The 20999-nt window shown below is 34.9% G+C and overlaps 1 protein-coding gene, 1 non-coding gene and 1 pseudogene across 2 annotated transcripts; 1 reads left to right on the plus strand and 2 right to left on the minus strand.

Annotated features, from left to right (window-relative positions):
- Nucleotides 1-977: 977 nt before the first annotated feature.
- LOC124833119 (BTB/POZ domain-containing protein At3g50780-like) lies at nt 978-5153 on the minus strand. Its single transcript, XM_047307506.2, has 2 exons — nt 3379-5153; nt 978-2113 (listed from the first exon to the last, which is right to left on the minus strand). Exons 1-2 carry the CDS (start codon nt 4024-4026, stop codon nt 1157-1159), a joined length of 1605 nt encoding a protein of 534 aa, XP_047163462.1. The 5' UTR covers nt 4027-5153; the 3' UTR covers nt 978-1156.
- Nucleotides 5154-12929: 7776 nt separating this feature from the next.
- Nucleotides 12930-19942, minus strand: LOC148206707 (uncharacterized; annotated as a pseudogene).
- LOC148206708 (small nucleolar RNA R71) lies at nt 19215-19321 on the plus strand. The gene has a single exon (XR_015783969.1). It is a non-coding gene; the product is annotated as a small nucleolar RNA R71 (small nucleolar RNA).
- Nucleotides 19943-20999: the final 1057 nt, after the last annotated feature.

Raw genomic sequence — 20999 nt, forward strand, 5'->3', positions numbered from 1 at the left:
TGAAAATAAATTAAAAATTTATTTGTATATAATCTTTTTAAATAGTTTATCAAATTCATAAATATTTTCAAAATATGAAAAAAATATGCTTTTAAAATTGTATTCAAATATAAGTAATTTCTGAAATTTATAAAAAATATTTATTTTAAATATTTTTCTTCTAAAATTATTTTATTTTTAGATTTAAACAAATTCAATATATATTATTTCTTTAACTTTTCAAAATAATGAAATTATATATCTAAAATATTATTACAATTAAAAAATTATTTTGAATAGATTTTTATAAAACCAATATTTATATATTCTTTAGGAAGTGTTTATGATTAAAAATAAATATAAATTAATTTTCATTTTCCAAAACGTATATAAAATAATCATAACACTAATTTTTATCAAAACTACTTCTTGTTTAAATAGTAGAAAATTACTCTTGTATAATAAAATTCTTAAACAATAATTTTTTTAGATATTAAACATTACAAAAAGATAGGTAGAGTGAAAGAAAAAAAATGATATTAATAAAATATCACATGAAACTTAAAAATTGTTGTACAGTTACAAAATAAATGAAATAAATAACTAAAAATATATTAAAAACAAACTAATTTAGTTTTAAAAAGTAAATCTACCCAAATTCTGTTCAAATTCACTTTATATAAGACTTTAGAAAGTTAGACTTAAAAAAAATCCTTATTAAATGAATAAAAAAATAAGATTTGATTTTAAAAGAAGTCAAAGTCAATTCATAAGTCAGAGAGATTCAAATGACAGCTCTAATATTAGATATCATTTTATATGAAATTTTGGGAGTTGAAACTTTTTAAAAAAGCACCTTTATTTAGTGGATAAAAAAAAAGTTGATTTTAGAAGAAGTGAACGTCAATTCATAAGGTAGGAGTTCAAATGACAACCCTAATTTTAGGTATCACATCGAATTGTGTTTATACCTATTAATCATTTGATTGCAGTGAAAGTGGAAAAAAAAAACTAGAACTCCATTCCATTACTTTCTTTGAAGAGATTATACAAAAACCAATTACTGAATTCCTGAAAGAAATAATCCAGAGGCAACTCATGCAACACATATCTCTATACATTGATGAAAGAGTGAAACTCCATTATCAAAGAAAGAAAGACATTGATGAAGACTTTTTCAGTCATGTTCCTTTGGCAATATTGAACTATCTGACACAGCAACGTTACCTAGGTTGTCCACATAAGGCCTGATGAAAGTTCTCCTCCACCACACCTCAAAGGCCCTCTGAAGATTGGGACAGCTATCACCAGTTTTCAAGAAACTCTGAAACCATGAAAGCAAAATGCTCTGTTGATCCTCCAGAGGCAAGGTCAGAATAGTCCTCCCAATTCCTTCTTCCACTAGTTTCCTATCGAATGATCTGCATCCATGCTGCAGCCAGTTGTAGTCATTCATCAGAGGCTGCAGCCATGTCTGTAACAACAACCTCCGTGTCTCCTTCGATGGAAGCAACTCCCCTCTTCCAATGCTCACATACAATCTCCCAGAAAGACAGCTAACACAGTACCGCAACACGGTTGGCAGCTTTGCATGTAACATGGCAAGTTCCTGTTGGTTTGCCCACATCACTGCAAACTCATCACCAGCTTGTTTGTCAACTAAAATCTCAAGCAACCACGTTAAGTTATCAGCTTCAAGAGCTATGCACTTTGCCAGAGGATCTCGGTTCTCACTGGGTTCTGCAGCCTGCTTGAACAGTGCCAGTAACGAATCCAAGCAGCTTCTGCATGATTTGTAAATGGTGTCATTGCATATGTCGGTTGTGCGTGCATAGCTTGGAAGACTGTTGTTCTCCCTTAGGAGCTTCAGAACGATGGATTTCATCTCTCGCCGGCCTCTTTCCTCGTTGCTTTTCAGTACAAGGTCGATGATTTGGGAAAGAGTATCTTTTGGGACATTAGAAATGTCAGATGAAACTCGTTTCAGTACAGGGTTGACTCCAATTCCTTCTGCTTGGAGTTGTAGCACTGTTGACACCACCTTCTCTTCCTCTTCTTCTCCAACCCAAGGGACTGCTTCCAAGAACTCCAAACACGATTGGATGCATGAGCTGAAGCCAAGGAATTCTGCTACCTGAGGAATATCACATACTTTTAGGTTTTTTCACAAGTTTTTTATTTTTCTGTCTTCAAAAAATTTCAGCATATGCTGATCATAAAAAAATCCACTTAACTTCAAGTTTTAAGTATTGATAAAGTATCCTACATCTGAGCAAAATATGCGTGCTTTGTTCAGAGTTTCGTGGAAATTCAAACAAAATCAAATTGAAAAATGTAGAAACTATTGACTGAGGCTGAATTTAACTTAATACACTGAAAATTACCATAATAACAATTAGACAAATTTGTAATGATGGGCACCGCGTGCTGTGGCTTTAGAATTTTAGCCACAACCTTTGCTTAGCAAACCTTAGAGACAGGATTTTGACCAACATTAATAGTCTGACGATTTTGTGGCAATAAAAAGTAATTGACTCATACATCTAATGATTGTTTTGAGAAAAATAAACCACCCCCATGTGACACCAAGATATATCATGATCATTACTTAGTCCTCATTCATGGAAAACTCCTCTCTGCAATGCAACGGTTGACCTTCTATGTCAAACTATACATACATCTATATATATATAGAAATATGTATATATAGAAGTATGTATTACAAGGTGTGGTTATATACGTTTTAGGAGCACATAATTTTAAAAGAAATAACCAAAAATGTGAGACTAACATTTTGGGGGTTACATGTACATGAGGATTACTTACAAACATTTTAATATCTATTATTAGAGGTATATACGAGTATATGAGTATATCAATCATAAAAAGCACAATTCCTGTCAATGAAGTATACGAGTACTTTCCTCTTTTAAGACCGGAGTTGAAAAGAAGTAATGATGTTACTACAATTAAGGTGTACAAGAAAAATCAACCTGCAAATAGCTGTATAAGAAATTAATCTGCAACGCACCAGTTTCCGTTTCACTACGGCAGCGTCCACAATTAATAATCAGTACTCGTTTACATCATTACAAATAGACCAAGATAGATTGATTTATTTTGAAATCCCATTAATTTTGAGAGGAGTATAATTGATGAGAGAAGTAACTCGAGGAGTATAATCAATGAGGGAGTATTAATACTCTCTATAAGAATATGAAGATCAAGCACGTAAGCCATCATTTGATTTCAAAAGAACAAATGAACATCCGCTGATAAAGATAATCTCAACACAACATATTTCATCCCCATAAACACAATTATACAACAGAATTGGGTAAGCATAACACATATCAAGGTTGATAAAAAAACATCATCAAAGCAAGAAAATAATATTACCTTAAGTATTCGAAGAATACGAGAAACACTTTGCTTCATAAGCCGCTGCTTCATCTCCTTACAGTACATAAGACCAACAGTTTCAACATATATCTCAACATCCTCGCAGTCACCGATTTGGAGACAAGACAAACCCGATTGTTCAGATAGTTTTTCGGAGAAGAAGCTACTCTTCTCGGTCAGAACATTCCTGTGCACACTTAACTTGACACAAAACCCCTGCTTTCCTAGCAAAATCACTTTCATATCACAAGTTCCAGGTTCACCAAACTCAATAGCAACCTTCTTAGGCAAAGATTCAATCTTTGGCCTGGGTCCCCTTTCTGCAGCAGCCACAGATGAAGTAGGTGGAGGAGGTCTTTCTGGGGCAGTTGAACATTGCTGATCATCAGAAAGCACCAATCTGGAAGGGGCAGCTGCAGTAGTTCTTCTCTCGTACACTGGCGTAGACACTGGCTTTTTTTGAACACTGGTTTTTGGTGGGGGTGAAGAGGGTTTTGACTTATTGAGAGGATTCTGAGCCTTGAGGCTTTTCTGAAACACCACAGGGGAAGGACAGCACCAAAACCCTTCTGGGGTCACAGCTATTGGAACATTTTTAATCTTGGTTTGGCCTTGCTCCATCCTGGTAAGCCTAATTTCTGCCATGTCTACCAATGACTCCCAACACAACACAAAGCTAATGAGGAAGAATAAGATATGAGAGCATCACAAGGAGTGAAAGCTGAAAATGATGCAGAGGAAGAAAAAACCAAACACGCCCCTCGTTTTGCTGAGTAACAAACAACCAAATTTGTTGTACTGTACTCCAAAGTCAAGTCAAAGGAAAGAAACTCTCTCGGCAAGTTTTGTTCCACCCTTTCCACTAGTTCAGCTCTTCCCTTGAAAACAGTGCTCCTCCCGCATAACTAAGGAAACAAACAAACTATCCATCTGCAAAATCTTAACTTGATCTACTTCCCCCCTAAATGCAGTTTCTTATTTGATTTTTTTCCACAAAAGATTTAAATCCCAAACGAATTTAATTTTCGAAGAGAGAGAGGGAGTCGTTAAAGTATTTTTTTATATTTTAAAAGTATAACAGAAGTGTTATCATGCTGAATAGAAAAACTAAATAGAGAAAGAAGAAAAGGCCAAAAACAGAAAAACGGCTTCTTTCTCTTGTCACCAGTAGCCGCGGCACCGCGAAAAGGTAACTTACCAAGTCATGGTGTCACATGAGAAACAATTGAAAACCCATGTCATGATACTATGCTAGCTCAACTGAAGTCACACAGGGAGAAAAGTGACAGAACAGAAGGCACAGTGCAGAGCATGAAGGGAATCAGAAAACATGTAGTTCTAGCCAGAGAAGACAATCAGTGCAGTGCAGTGTAGCACAGAGTTACAACCTGCAATCCCTTCTTCAATTTGTAACGTAGAAGGAATTAGAAGAATTGGAAAGAACACCACAAGACACGAAGAAAAAAAGGAAAAGCAAAAAGGGAATGAAGGAGTGGATGATGATGATGATGATGGCTCATGGGATGTGTTTGTGTTCCATGCCTTGGATGATTGACTATGTACCTCTGTGGGTCTCAGAAATTAGCATTACTTGTTCTGTTGGACCCCAGAATTTTACACCATTTATTTGTTGGGTGCAAAAGTGACTGCTTTTGGGGAGAAGAGAAAAAGAAAAAGTAATTTCCTTTTCATTGCTTCTCTTGTTTTTCATACTGTTGTGTAATACACACAACTCACTCATCATCACGGACAGCAGGCATGCCTTCCCTTTATTATTTTTTTCCCATAATTTTCTGAGATTCTTTGTGTCCCAATTGCTTAAAGGGACCGTCGTTGGATTTTCTATGCAGGATGCTACTGTAATGTAGAGTGAAAGTGAAGTTTTGCTACATGGTGCTGCAATTACTTCTACACCCCTTTGGTTAAAGATTCTCTGATACTGTTCCTTTTCGTACCATTTTAGGGTTCAAGAACGTGAGCTTCAATCTTCTTATGCACTGATCACACAACATGCCAGCAACTGAACTAAATAGTATTCAATTTAGTACATGTGAAGTGTGGTTGACTAAAATATAGTAAAAATTACCAAATGTGAATTATCACAAAAGAAGTGGGATTATAAAAAAAATCATTTTTAATAAATTTTAATCTAGTTAATAATAAAAAGTGTGTCTAAGAGAATATATTATTAGTTAATTATAAAAACTCACCAAGGACGAATCTCTTTACAGCATTCTTTATTACCACATGGAAATTTAAAAATATTTATTAGTTTTCAGTCGAATATGAATACATTCATAACTAGTTTTTAAGTAACTTGCAATTTCATATACTCAAATAACTCCTTTTGGACTTAAAAACATTTGTAATAACTAAATAATCTGAATTATAGTTATATAGAAAGAACTTACTTAAAAAGTGGTTGATTCTAATAGAGTAATATTCTGAAAAGTTTTAACAAGCAGGGAGAACAATTTAAAATTGTGTACCATAAACATTTGTTGTTTTGTGTTTGTTTTAGAGTTATAATGGTGAAAGTGGCAGTTAAATATCATGGTATATTGGGGACCGAAAACTATTGATGGTGGAAACTTCAAACCAAAAGAAGAAAATGCTCTGCTACTTCTTCCATCTTCAAACAATTCGATGGCCATGCTTCTTCTTTTGTTGACACTGTTATGCTATGTTCGCTTCCACTCAACTTTTCAACTCCATTAGACCATATATATATATAATACGAGTGTTTTATGAGATTCTTAAAAAAGCTTTTTATTCTATTTTAAGTATGTATTTCATGTTTTGCTTCTATACAAAATAAAACTTATATAACTTAAATATTAGATTCAAGTGTATGGTCATGATTATATGGAAAAATAATATTGTAATTAAATAAAAACAACAGTAGAAGATTATAAAAAAAATTCAATTCATTATTACAATTAAATATTATTTTAATATTAGTAAACACAATAATTAATTTTATACAAAATAAATAAATGTAATTACAAAATCCATACAATTAATTTAATAAGCGTCAGAATTTTAAATAAAAATGAAAATAGCAAGATGATAATAAAAAAAATACATAATGATCAATTCTAAACATCGGATAAAAATTAATTTTGTTAACCACATGTCCGAAATGTTGTCAAATATGCTACATCAAGTTAGGTTGAAATTGCCGATATTTTTGCTAGTTATGAAAATGTAAACTCCTTTGAAAATTTAGTTAAATAAATATAAAATGCTACATGGGAGCATTTTATACATATATATTTATAAATGTTGTATGTTTTTATTCAAAATTTGTTATTTAAGTATGTATTTACTAGAACGTATTATATGTATTATACATTACGTTCTTCAGTATCCTCACACGTTAAATATGTGTTGGTTAATGTATATTTGAAAATTATGATTGAAGAAGTTTAAAGCCATGTTTTGCATTTTCTTTTACTAATTATTATTGTTGTTAGATACAAAATTTTTTGTTGTTGTCATACTGAGGCAATTTTCACAATTTGTGACTCACTTCAGATATCAATTTAGATAACACTTTAAATCATTTTTTATTATGTATGTAACGTGTATATGTATGTATCGACCTATTAATACAATCATAATTAGTATGGTTTAAGAAAAAAGAAAATTGATCAATCAAAATCAGAAAAAAATTAACTATTTAAATATTTTAAACAAGTGGTTTAAGAAAACTGAACCGTAATTAAATTAATAATAATTAAAAATTCATAAAAAAAATTAAAAATTTAGATGAAAGATATGGTTATTAAGATTTTTTTTATTACATATTTATTATAGCATTAAATGTTTTACCATCAAACTTGAGCTTACTTTAGTATTAGAATACTTTTAATGAGATTTCTGATAGTTTGAATAACGATTCAAGCTTTAAAAAAAATTATTTAAATATTGTTAACTATTTAACCATTATTTTAAAGAAAAAACTAAATTAAACATAATTGATGAAAAATGAAACCTTATTAATAACAAAAAAACAAGACCATATTAAATAAACTAAAAAAATAAAATTAAAAAGAAAAAGATCATATTGAATAAACTAAACAGAAATAAAAATAAAAAGACCATATTGAATATATTGTGGTGTAATTCAAACAATATTAAACTCGTTTTTTTCTGTTACTTTCTGTTACTGTATTATCAGTAACTAAACCTTGTATATAAGCTTTGCTTTTAAACGTTACAATATATCATTCATTCATATCTCACTGTTGCTGTTTTTTGCTCTCTTTCTGTATCCCGTTTCTCTGTTTCAATAGTGGTATCCAGAGCGTAGGTTGTAGAAACCTGTGAGTGACGTCTTCAACTTCCTTCACGGTGATACTGTGGTGGCTAAGGGCGTGGTTGAAACGGTTGAAAGAAATCAAGAAGATAGTTCTTGGGCAAGAAAAGAGAAGGTGTCATGGCCGATATTCCTGCTGCGAGTTTCCCTGTTCTCACAGATAAAAACTGGAGCAGGTGGAGTGCACAAATGAAAGTCTTGTTCCGTTATCAAGGCGTCAGTGCAATTGTGGAAGAAAGGGGGTATGAGTCTGGTCTTGGAGATGACACGGAGGAGCAGAAGGAGGAGCTTAAGAGGAAAGATGATAAGGCTTTGTTTATCATCCATCAATGCGTGGATGATGAGCATTTTGAGATGATTCAGAATGCAGCCACAGCAAGAGAGGCTTGGGGTATACTGGTGAGACGTCATGCCGGAGGAGATAAAATAAGAAAAGTGAAGTTACAAACGTTAAGGAGGCAGTATGAGCATCTGCAGATGGATGAAGGAGAAAAGGTGAGCGAGTACTTCAACAAAGTGTTGACGACTTCAAACCAAATGAAAAGATGCGGTGAAACGATTACTGATCTCATGGTCATAGAGAAGATAATGAGATCGTTGCCCCAGAAGTTTGATCACATTGTGGTGGCAATCGAGGAATCACGGGATCTTGAAAGGTTAAAAGTAGAAGAACTCCAAAGTTCTTTGGAGGCTCACGAGATGAGAATGCATGAGAGGAACTCTGTCCAGGTTAATGAGCAGGCTCTAAAAGTTCACCATGTCAAGAATGATGAGAAAAAGAATGTTAAGCAGTGGAAAGGTAAGTCAAGAAAAGGAAAATGGAGGAAAGAAAGTAGTGGTGCGGATGAATCAGATGAAAAATCAGATTCTGTAGAAAAGAAGAACAAATTTGAGAAGGGTTGGAAAAAGAAAGATAAACGAAACATTGAATGCTTCAACTGCCACAAACTCGGGCATTTTGCATACGAATGTTTCTCTGGAAAAGGCAAACAGAAGAAAAGATTTCAAGGTAAAGAAGCTCACATTGCGCAAGAAGAATCAGATTCAGAGCCATTGACCTTGATGGTAATGACAACTACTGATTGCATGGAACCGTTGACCAATAATTGGTATCTTGATTCGGGCTGCTCAAACCACATGACGTATAACCGGGAATGGCTGATTAATTTTGACAGCACCAAGAAAAGCAGAGTCAAGTTTGCAGATAATAGTACGTTGATGGTTGAAGGTATGGGCGATATAATCATTAAACGAAGAAATGGTTCACAGGCAGTTATTTCCAATGTTTTGCTTGTTCCGGCAATGAAGTGTAACCTTCTTAGCATTGGGCAGCTAGTCGAGAAGGGATATACTGTGATCATGGGAAACAATGATAGGGTGGAGCTTTTTGACAATCATAAGAAGCTGATTTTGAGAAGCAAAATCTCAAAGAACAGAACCTTTCAAGTCAGTTTGGAGGCGTTTGAAAATCTACAGTGTTTTTCTACTGTAAAGGAAGAAGATAGTTGGTTGTGGCACTTACGTTTTGGTCATTTGAACTTCAGAGATTTGCAGAGGCTTGGTGCGAATGGTATGGTGTCAGGTATGCCAAATATATCTTTACCAGTAAATGCATGTGAGTCGTGTTTGATAGGAAAGCAAACCAGAAAGCCTTTCAAAACTCAGTCAAAGAAGAGATCGAAGGAGTGTCTTGAGATAGTATATTCTGATGTCTGTGGTCCGATTGAGGTACCCTCTTTGGCAGGCAACAGATATTTCCTTGCATTTGTTGATGAGCATAGCAAAATGATGTGGGTGTACTTGATCAAAGCAAGAAGTGAAGTCCTGGAATTGTTCAAAAGGTATAAGACTCGTGTAGAAAAGGAGAGTAGTAAGGTGTTGAAAATTCTCAGAACAGATGGAGGAGGAGAATACACCTCACTTGATTTTGAGAGCTTTTGTCAGAATAATGGAATCACGCATGAAGTTATCGCACCTTATACGCCGCAGCACAATGGTGTGGTGGAAAGGAGAAACCGCACCATCATGAATATGGCAAGATGTCTCATAAAAGAAAAAGGGTTGCCACGAGAATTTTGGGCAGAAGCTGTGTCAACAGCTGTGTACATATTAAACAGGTGTCCTACAAAGAAAGTAGAGGGTAAAGTTCCACTTGAAGTATGGACTGGGGAGAAGCCATCTGTAACGCACTTTAAGGTGTTCGGATCGTTATCATTCGTGCATGTTGCAGACCAGAAGCGATCCAAACTCGAAGATAAGGGAGAGCCGATGGTGTTTGTAGGATATCATGTGACTGGAGCGTATAAATTGTATGATCCAGTCAACAAGAAGATGGTGATTAGTAGAGATGTCGTCGTGTTGGAGAATGAACAATGGGACTGGAAACACATGCATTCAAGCTTGAAGAAGACACTGGTGCATGGACTAACAGATGAGTTTATACAACAGAGAAATGAACCAACCATTGAAAGCAGCAGTCTTGGTTTTAATGAAACATTGCAGAGACCAAGGAGACAAACGGTAAGACCATCACGATTTTCTGACTATGAGATATATTCAGATGCAGAGATAAGTGAAGAAGGAGATGTGCTACATATAACACTTATGGCTGGGGCAGAACCCGTGGAGGTGGAAGAAGCTTTAAAGCAACCCGTGTGGAAGGAAGCAATGATTGATGAGCTTCGATCAATCGAGAAAAACAAAACATGGCAACTTGTTGATTTGCCACCTGGAAAGCGGTGTATCGGTGTGAAGTGGGTCTTCAAACGGAAACTAAACCCAGACGGCACTGTGTCAAAGCATAAAGCAAGATTGGTAGCCAGAGGGTTTCTGCAGAAACAAGGTGTGGATTTTACTGAAGTCTTTGCTCCTGTAGCCAGATTGGAAACCATTCGCTTGGTTGTTGCAATTGCATGTGAAAGAAATTGGCAGCTGTTTCAATTGGATGTTAAGTCAGCATTTTTGCATGGAGCATTGGAGGAAGAAGTGTTTGTTCATCAACCTCCCGGGTTCAGTGAAAAGGGTAAAGAGCACATGGTGTATGTTAACAATTTGGCAAGTGTACCAATTGTTATTGTAGTAATAAAATATCGTCCTCTGAGATTGAAATAGTTGAGTACTAGATTACTAATTCATATAATTTTGAGCAACCAAAATTCAAGTAAAATAGTGAACATAAACAAATGACAAAATTTAATTAAAATAAACAATGTTAGAGAATTGAATTTTTGTACGCTTTCATATAAATTCTTAACCCTTCCCAACTGATGTGCAAATTATAATTATCTAATTGAGTTTATTAAGAGCTTGTTTACCCCTAATTCCTTAGATAGGCAAACCTGTTCATCAAATTCTAACCCCCAATCCCTTAGGCCAGTTATCAAATTTAATGAAGTTATGAAGAACAATTATCATCTCAATTGCAAACTAATTAGCTATGCCCAATTTCCCAATTGTGACAATTTCTAATCTGCTCTATTTACAATCGCAAGCAATTCCCAATTTCCCAATAGTGAAATTGCTCATAGAGAAAGACATTCAAAACATAAATAGAACACAAGGATAATTAAAATTAAACAACATCAATTGAAAAGGTTCAGAAAGTATAATCAAAAGTACTCTATCAATCCTCTAACAAAAAGGAAATTAGTTCTGCATACTGGAAAATAAAAATCACCAAAAACCCCAAGGAGAAGAAGAAGAAAACTTTTGCGTCCTGGATCCTCTGATTGTCCGTGTCCCCTTTCGTCTCCAAAATTTGTGGCAATATATTCCCCCTACGTGCGTTGTGCGTTCACCCTCCAAAGAAGTGGAATTGGTCCGTTACTTCTCTCAGTAACTGTCTCTTTTTGGTTTTTCTTTAATCTTTAATTCCACGTAATATCAGAGGTTGTTGTTCTGACCGTTTCCACAGTGCATGGAAAAATCCACAATCTGGGTGTTAACTTCTCTGGTTTCCATTCTGCACACTTTAGTTAAATCCACAGGTTGTCGAAAAAACCGCAACTCAGTTATGATGCTCTCTGGTTTTGAGTTTACATCTCCTGAAGCAAATCCACAGGTTGAGTAAAAAAACCATAGTTCAGTTGTGATGCTCTCTGGTTTCACCTTGACATCTTAAGCACTTATTCTTTCTGATTTGTGATTTTAAATCTCACAAAACACCTATTAACAAGAAAAAACACAAAATCCAACTGTATGATCCGAAACAACTATAATGCTTAATAAAATGATTCAATTAATATAATTATGCATGCAAATGGCCTAAACTAAACTACTAATGCAACTACATTTTATTTACCTATCAAAATACCCCACACTTAAACTTTTGATTGTCCTCAAGCAAAGGAAATTCCACTAATGCAACAAAATGATGAATGAATTTAAATGAAAATATACCCTCTTAACTCAAGTTCAATTCAACAATGATATTCCACAAGCACACCTTTCACAATTGTTTTAGACTAATGAGACTAACTTGTTGGGTCCCTAAGTGCAAATAATTATTTGAGATATGACACTAGACATCAAGGCAGATAATATTTGAAATTTTTTGGTGTCTCATTAAAAGGATTTCTTATTAGGTTCCTGACTTAAAAGACATTTACCTGTCAACTAAGCATGGATCTTCCACTCAATTACACTCAGTCTCAAAGGAGTGTCTATTCCCCAGTAACATACAGTCTCAAAGGGGTGTCAAATTATTCACTCAATTTTTATTTTTATTGTTATTTTTTTTTTTTTTTTTTTTTTTTTTTTTTTTTTTTTTAGAACACAAAAGATATTTGACAGACAATTCTCCAGTAACCCAATGCATTGAATGTCACCATAGAAACCTAAAAAAAAAACCTTATTTATGTATATCTCAAAAATTATCTTCCTTAAGTGTCATCATGTCATTTATCACTCTGTAGTGTGTGAAGTTTCCCAACAAACAAGCTCAAAAGAATTTTAATATAGTGCTCGAAAAAACTCATTGAAGACACTTAAAACCTATTGTTAAGATGATAAATTTCCACTAAAACATGAGATGCAATGTATGTAGTCCATGCATGCACAAGGACAAAAAGTAACGTAAGATAATATATGATATATGATATATGATAATGCCCTAGACAAAATAACATAAAATGATATATGCAAATGCAAATGAACACCCCCCACCTAAAAATTAACATTGTCCGCAATGTAATAAGATTGATGGGAAAGGCTAGAACTCACCAGATGACTAGAGTCGAGAACGAAGAGAAGCTAGAATTTCGTGCAAGAGATTGTGAACATCGTACTGATGTTGAAATTGGGCTTCTCGAAACTGGACAAACTCTGCATAATGATTGAGTTGTTGAGTTTGTAGTTCAGTAATAGACTGCTGAAGATGAGCAAGTGTGTCCATAGAAGATGTGGTAGAAGCAGAAGGAATCCGAGCAGAGGTAGGAGCGTGAGGAGAAGGACATTGAGCATCAGATTCAACAAAAATCCACCTGTCTTTCCCATGCACAGCAGTGAACTCAGGATTAGGAAGAGGTTGAGGTGGTATGCCTACCAAGTCACTCATTACCAAGTAATAACGATCATCCCTCTTTACCAACATTTCATTATTCACCAACATTTCTAGATCAAGTCTAGAAGTTCCTAGTATTGGTGTATCATCTTCCAAGGGAATGTTGAGATGCAAAGCAATAATAGTGATTAACCCTCCAATTGCTATTTGTCCAGAGGAAGCCCTTCCTACCTTTGTAAACTGTCGTGCCAGCCAAGCCCCTGAATCTAATTGGACATCATTCACCATACCCCACAAAAATAATAATTCAGATTTTCTGACTGCAGAAGTGCTATCACCCCGAGCAAAAAGAGTATGAGCCATGAGGCGATGAGCATATCGAAAACAGGGGTTATGTATATGAGATTCTTTAGAGTCAGATGAAGCAAAAGCACGAGATAAAGACAATTTATACCAAAATGAATGAGCATCAAATTCTCTAGGGTAATTCCTTTTACCTCCACAGGGAAATCCAAAAATTGCATTAAATTCAGCGAGAGTAAAATTATAATCAGTGTTATGCAATCTGAATGCAATTAACCCCTCTGTACAATTCTTTCCCTGCAAAATTTCAGTCTTCACAGAACTCAGAAATTCAAATGTAATTTTCTCATAAGCAGGATACTTGAGAGCAACAAAAGAACTCCAACCCAGTTTATTAATCATCCCAAAGACTTCCTCCCACATACCTAATGTCCGCAATGTGTTTTCATCTAAATACCGTGTAGGCACAATAACTCTCTTAATCAATGTATCATACCTTAGCCTTTGTTCTTCATTTTGAAAAACAATACCAACAGAGTTGTTATCAGGTGAAGAATGTGCTTGTCTGCTTGAACTTGGTTCAACTTCTGGTATGATTGAAGGTAGTTGTTGCGTCGAGGCAGATGATGGTGGAACAACATTACGGCGTTGACGTCGTGTCGGAGGTGGTTGCCCATTGGAAAGTATGTTGCTCTGTGTAGGCTTACGTGATGATTGACGGCGGCTACGGTTCATTTTGCTGGTGTGCGAAATTTGTGACCTAGGGTTGCCGTTATAGGAATTGGCTACCAGTGGTGAAGAGCAAGGCAAAACCTGAAAATGTAGAGTAATATAGAAACTGCACCAGATTTCCCCTTTGTTGCATTTTAAATTTAACTTTTTTTTTTTTTTTTTTTATAATAATTTTTTTTTCGAATTTTTTTTTTTTTTTTTTTTTTAAAATTTTTTTTTTTTTTTTTTTTTTAGAGTGGTGATCTAAGTGAGACACTGGTTCTATATTTTTCAATATCACCTCCTAAATACAATTTTAATCTTTGACCATTTACTCTAAAAGTTCTTTCTGAATTAATGTCCGAAATTTCAATTGTACCAAAGGGAAAAACTTTTTTTATAACAAAAGGACCGGACCACCTAGATTTTAATTTGCCTGGGAACAATTTAAGCCTAGAATTATATAATAATACATGTTGTCCTGGGGCAAACTCTCTAAGCAACAGTTTTTTATCATGCCATTTTTTTGTTCTTTCCTTATAAATTCTAGCATTTTCATAAGCTTGTAATCTAAATTCCTCTAATTCATCTAATTGCAAAAGCCTTTTCTCACCTGCATTCGTTAAATTAAAATTCAGCAATTTAATAGCCCAAAATGCTTTATGCTCTAATTCAACTGGTAAATGACATGATTTTCCATACACCAATTGATATGGTGACATCCCAATAGGAGTTTTAAAAGCTGTACGATAAGCCCACAGTACATCATCTAATTTTTTAGACCAATCTTTTCTAGATGAGCTCACAACTTTTTCTAAAATTCGCTTCAACTCCCTATTAGAAATTTCCACTTGTCCACTGGTTTGGGGATGGTACGGGGTAGCTATCTTGTGTCTAACTCCATATTTTCCCAAAAGTGATGCAAATGTTTTATTATGAAAATGTAAACCTCCATCACTAATGATTGCTCTAGGTACCCCAAATCTAGAAAAAATATATTTCTTGATGAAAGAAACCACTACCTTAGCATCATTTCTTGGTAAAGCAATAGCTTCTACCCATTTAGACACATAATCCACAGCTACTAATATGTATTGGTTTGAGAAAGAAAGAGGAAAAGGTCCCATAAAATCTATACCCCAAACATCAAAAATTTCTACTTCAAGTATATTGTTTAAGGGCATCTCATTTCTTTTTGAAATATTTCCTACTCTTTGGCATCTATCACAATGTTTAATAAAGTTATAAGCATCTTTAAAGAGGGTAGGCCAATAAAATCCACTTTGTAAGACTTTAGAAGCTGTTTTTTCAACACTAAAATGTCCCCCATAATCTGACCCATGACAATGCCAAAGAATATTCTCAAATTCATTTTCAGGGACACATCTCCTAATGATACCATCACCACATCTTTTAAACAACAAAGGATCATCCCAAAAATAAGATTTAGCATCATGCAGGAATTTTTTTCTTTGCTGAAAAGTAAGACCATGAGGAATTATACCACCTGCTTTAAAATTGGCAAAATCTGCAAACCATGGCAAGGAAGTAATAGCTAATAATTTCTCATCTGGAAATTCCTCTGAAATAGGCCGCATATCCTGGTTCATGTCATTAAATTTCAATCTTGACAAGTGATCTGCAACACAATTTTGCTTACCTTGCTTATCTCGGATTTCTAAGTCAAACTCTTGTAATAAGAGAATCCATCGAATTAATCGTGGCTTGGCATCCTGCTTAGCAAACAGATATCTCAAAGCAGCATGATCAGTGTAAACAATAACCTTAGACCCAACAAGATAAGATCTAAATTTATCGAAAGCAAACACTACTGCAAGCAATTCTTTTTCAGTCGTGGCATAATTCTTTTGAGCTTCATTCAAAACACGACTAGCATAATATATAACGTGAAACACTTTTTCTTTTCTTTGTCCTAATACAGCACCCACAGCATAATCACTAGCATCACACATCATTTCAAATGGTAAAGACCAATTAGGGGCTATAATTATAGGAGCAGAAATAAGTTGTTTCTTTATGGTTAAAAATGCTTGCATACATGCCTCATCAAACACAAAAGGGGCTTCTTTTTCAAGAAGATTAGTCATCGGTTTTACTATCTTGGAAAAATCTTTAATAAACCGCCTATAAAAACCTGCATGACCTAAAAAACTTCTTACTCCTTTTACATTCACTGGAGGAGGTAATTGTTCAATTACTTCTACTTTTGCTCTATCTATCTCAATACCTTTAGAAGAAATGTGATGACCAAGACAAATACCTTCTTTCACCATAAAATGACATTTTTCCCAATTTAACACTAAATTAGTTTCTTGGCATCTTTGTAATACTAAGGTTAAATTAGATAAGCAAGAGTCAAATGAAGAACCAAAAATAGAAAAATCATCCATGAATATCTCAATGCAATTTTCAATCAAATCAGAAAAAATGGAAAACATACACCTTTGAAAAGTTGCAGGTGCATTGCAAAGACCGAATGGCATCCTCCTGTAGGCAAACACTCCATAAGGACATGTAAATGCTGTCTTCTCTTGATCTTCAGGAGCTACTGCTATTTGATTGTAACCAGAATAACCATCTAAAAAACAATAATATGCATGTCCTGCCAATTTTTCTAGCATTTGATCTATAAAAGGAAGTGGAAAATGGTCCTTTCTTGTGGCTTGATTCAATCTTCTATAGTCAATACATACCCGCCACCCTGTGACTTTTCTTGTAGGAATGAGTTCATTATTTTCATTTGTCATTACTGTCATCCCTCCTTTCTTGGGTACTACTTGAACAGGACTCACCCACTCACTATCAGAGATTGGATAGATAATGCCCGCATCCAAAAGTTTAATTACCTCTTTCCTTACCACTTCCTTCATAGTAGGGTTTAGTCTTCGTTGTGGTTGACGTACAGGTTTAAAGTCCTCTTCCAAATAAATTTTATGCATACACATAGTAGGACTAATGCCTTGCAAATCTTCAATTTTCCAACCTATTGCAGATTTATGCTCTCTTAAAACCCTTAAAAGTTTATCTTCCTCAGTGGTAGTAAGTTCACTGCTCATAATTATGGGATTTAGCTTTTGCTCATCCAAGAACATGTATTTAAGGTGAGAGGGAAGTTGTTTCAATTCTATCTTGGATGTCTCTTTTCCTCCGTCCTCACTCTTGTGTAGATCTTCTATTCCTCTCTTGGGATTGAATATTGGCTTGAGAACTTCTAATTGATGAGCACACTTCACCACCTCTTCATCAGTCAATTTTTTATTCAAGTCCTTTGCTTCCATTCCTGACAATAGAGCTCTCTCTAATGGATTCTTCCTCACATGACAGTGTATCTCTTCCAACACAAGAGAGTCAATTGTTTCAGCCCTGAAACAGTCTTCTTTGTCTAATTTATGCTTCACTGCTTCATTTATAGAAAATGTTACTTTTTCATCCGCTACTCTTAACATTAATTCACCTTGTTCTACATCTATCATTGCTCTTCCTGTGGCTAAAAATGGTCTTCCCAATATAATTGGGACTTTAGAATCTTCCTCCATATCAAGAACCACAAAATCAGCTGGAAAAATAAATTTATCCACCTTCACTAAGACATCTTCCACAATTCCATAAGGATAAGTCATTGAACGGTCTGCCAATTGTAGAGTTATCATAGTAGGCTTCACTTCTCCAATACCTAGCCTTTTAAAAATGGACAAAGGCATCAAATTGATACTTGCTCCAAGGTCACACAATGCCTTACCCACTGTTATATTTCCAATCTCACATGGAATTACAAAGCTTCCTGGATCCTTCAACTTAGGAGGTAATTTTTGTTGAATTATTGCACTGCACTCCTCTGTGAGCATAATTGTTTCATCTTCTTGAAGCTTCCTTTTCTTTGACAACAAATCTTTCATGAATTTAGCATAACTTGGCATTTGCTCCAATGCTTCAGCAAAAGGAATATTAATGTGGAGCTTCTTAAAGACATCAAGAAATCTTGCAAATTGCTTCGCTTGTTCTTGCTTCTTCAACCTGTGAGGGAATGGAATTGTAGGGACATACTCACGCATCTTTTTCTCACTCTCTTGATTTTTTTCTCCCTCTTCCTTCTCCTCACATTTTCTCTCAATTTCTTTTTCAGCACTCTCTTCTACTATTTCATCAACTCTTTTCTTTTTCTCTCACTCCATCTCACTCCTTTTTTCATTCTCTAACACTCTTCCACTCCTCAATTGAATTGCCTTGCATTGTTCCCTTGGATTTGGTATTGTGTCACTAGGAAATGTTCCAGGAGATCTCTCTGAGAGTTGTCTTGAAAGTTGACCAATTTGATTCTCCAAATTCCTGATTGAAGCCTCCTGGTTCTTGAAATTAGTCCTTGTTTCATTCATGAAATTAGAGGTCTGCTCCACAAAGGTAGAAGTTTGCATAGTTAGCTTCTCTAATGCATTTTCCAACGTAGACATCTTGTTTCCTTGATTGCTAGGTTGTGTTTGATACTGATATGGAGGCTTTGGTTGATTAGATTGGATTGGATTGTTCCAAGGTCTGGTTTGTTGGTGCCTCCAATTTGCATTAAGGTTGGTAGAAAACTGATTTGGTTGTTGTCCCACTACATTCACTTGTGCCTCTTGTTGAGTGGCCTGACATTCACCATTCTGATGCATTCCTCCACAAAAGTCACACACTGAAGATATTGTATTAACATTATTTGCATGCATATTTCCCAACTTCTGAGTCAAATCAGTGATTTGTTGTGTTAACAACTTGTTCTGGGCTAGGATAGCATCCAAAGTATTAACCTCCAACACTCCAGCTTTTCTATTTTGACGATCAAACTGCATATTCACTGTGTTGTTTGCCATTAACTCAAGAGTCTCCAAAGCTTCTTCTGGTGTTTTGAGATTGAATGATCCTCCACTTGCTGCATCCAAAATTGCTTTAAAAGAGGATGAAAGACCATTATAAAATATCTGCACCTGTAACCAATCTGGTAGGGCATGATGTGGACACTTCCTAATTAGCTCCTTGTATCTTTCCCATGCCTCATATAAAGATTCAGTGTCCTGTTGCACAAAAGTAGTAATCTCGTTTCTCATTTTAGCTGACTTGGAAGGAGGAAAGTGTTTAGTTACAAATTTTGTAGCCATATCCTCCCATGTAGAAATACTCCCTTGAGGTTGTGATTGAAGCCAGCTTTTTGCCTTATCCCGTAGTGAGAAGGGAAACAACCTTAAACGAATTGCATCATCTGAAACTCCATTAATTTTCAAGGTATCACATATTGCCAGAAAATTCTCCAAGTGAGAATTAGGATCTTCTGAATTTGCACCTCCAAATTGATTTTGTTGAATGACTTGCAACAACGCAGGCTTGATTTCAAAATTGTTAGCTTGAATAGGAGGTCTCACAATGCTCCCTTGATAACTATTAGGATTTGGCATTGAATAGTCACGAAGGGTCTTTCTAACAGGTTGTTGGTCTGCCATTGTTAATGCCTCCTTTTCTTGTTCAATTAATCTTTGTTCTTGTCTTCTTTCTCTCTTTCTTCTTCTTGCACTACTTCTATTTTTTCTAGCAGTGCGTTCAATTTCTGAATCGAAAAGCAATTCTTCTGGGGCAACAGTACCTCGCATAAACAACTAAAAAAAACAATACTCCAATAGAAATTACGTGAGAAAAAAAAATCAAAAATAAAAATAAAAATTCCCTAAAATCTACAACTCAAATCTTAAGCCAATTAGATCACTAATATCAACAGTAATCAATCCCCGGCAACGGCGCCAAAAACTTGTTAACAATTTGGCAAGTGTACCAATTGTTATTGTAGTAATAAAATATCGTCCTCTGAGATTGAAATAGTTGAGTACTAGATTACTAATTCATATAATTTTGAGCAACCAAAATTCAAGTAAAATAGTGAACATAAACAAATGACAAAATTTAATTAAAATAAACAATGTTAGAGAATTGAATTTTTGTACGCTTTCATATAAATTCTTAACCCTTCCCAACTGATGTGCAAATTATAATTATCTAATTGAGTTTATTAAGAGCTTGTTTACCCCTAATTCCTTAGATAGGCAAACCTGTTCATCAAATTCTAACCCCCAATCCCTTAGGCCAGTTATCAAATTTAATGAAGTTATGAAGAACAATTATCATCTCAATTGCAAACTAATTAGCTATGCCCAATTTCCCAATTGTGACAATTTCTAATCTGCTCTATTTACAATCGCAAGCAATTCCCAATTTCCCAATAGTGAAATTGCTCATAGAGAAAGACATTCAAAACATAAATAGAACACAAGGATAATTAAAATTAAACAACATCAATTGAAAAGGTTCAGAAAGTATAATCAAAAGTACTCTATCAATCCTCTAACAAAAAGGAAATTAGTTCTGCATACTGGAAAATAAAAATCACCAAAAACCCCAAGGAGAAGAAGAAGAAAACTTTTGCGTCCTGGATCCTCTGATTGTCCGTGTCCCCTTTCGTCTCCAAAATTTGTGGCAATATATTCCCCCTACGTGCGTTGTGCGTTCACCCTCCAAAGAAGTGGAATTGGTCCGTTACTTCTCTCAGTAACTGTCTCTTTTTGGTTTTTCTTTAATCTTTAATTCCACGTAATATCAGAGGTTGTTGTTCTGACCGTTTCCACAGTGCATGGAAAAATCCACAATCTGGGTGTTAACTTCTCTGGTTTCCATTCTGCACACTTTAGTTAAATCCACAGGTTGTCGAAAAAACCGCAACTCAGTTATGATGCTCTCTGGTTT

Source organism: Vigna umbellata, chromosome 1 (genome assembly GCF_029865625.1).
Source record: "Vigna umbellata cultivar VRB3 chromosome 1, Vumbellata_1.0, whole genome shotgun sequence".
Lineage (NCBI taxonomy): Eukaryota > Viridiplantae > Streptophyta > Magnoliopsida > Fabales > Fabaceae > Vigna > Vigna umbellata.

What these genes read in the sequence shown, in the direction of transcription:
- LOC124833119 (XM_047307506.2), bottom strand. Translation starts at nt 4,026, where the DNA reads ATGGCAGAAATTAGGCTTACCAGGATGGAGCAAGGCCAAACCAAGATT. An exon ending in GTATTCTTCGAATACTTAAG is followed by an intron (nt 2,114 to 3,378) that starts GTAATATTATTT and finishes GATATTCCTCAG; the next exon opens with GTAGCAGAATTCCTTGGCTT.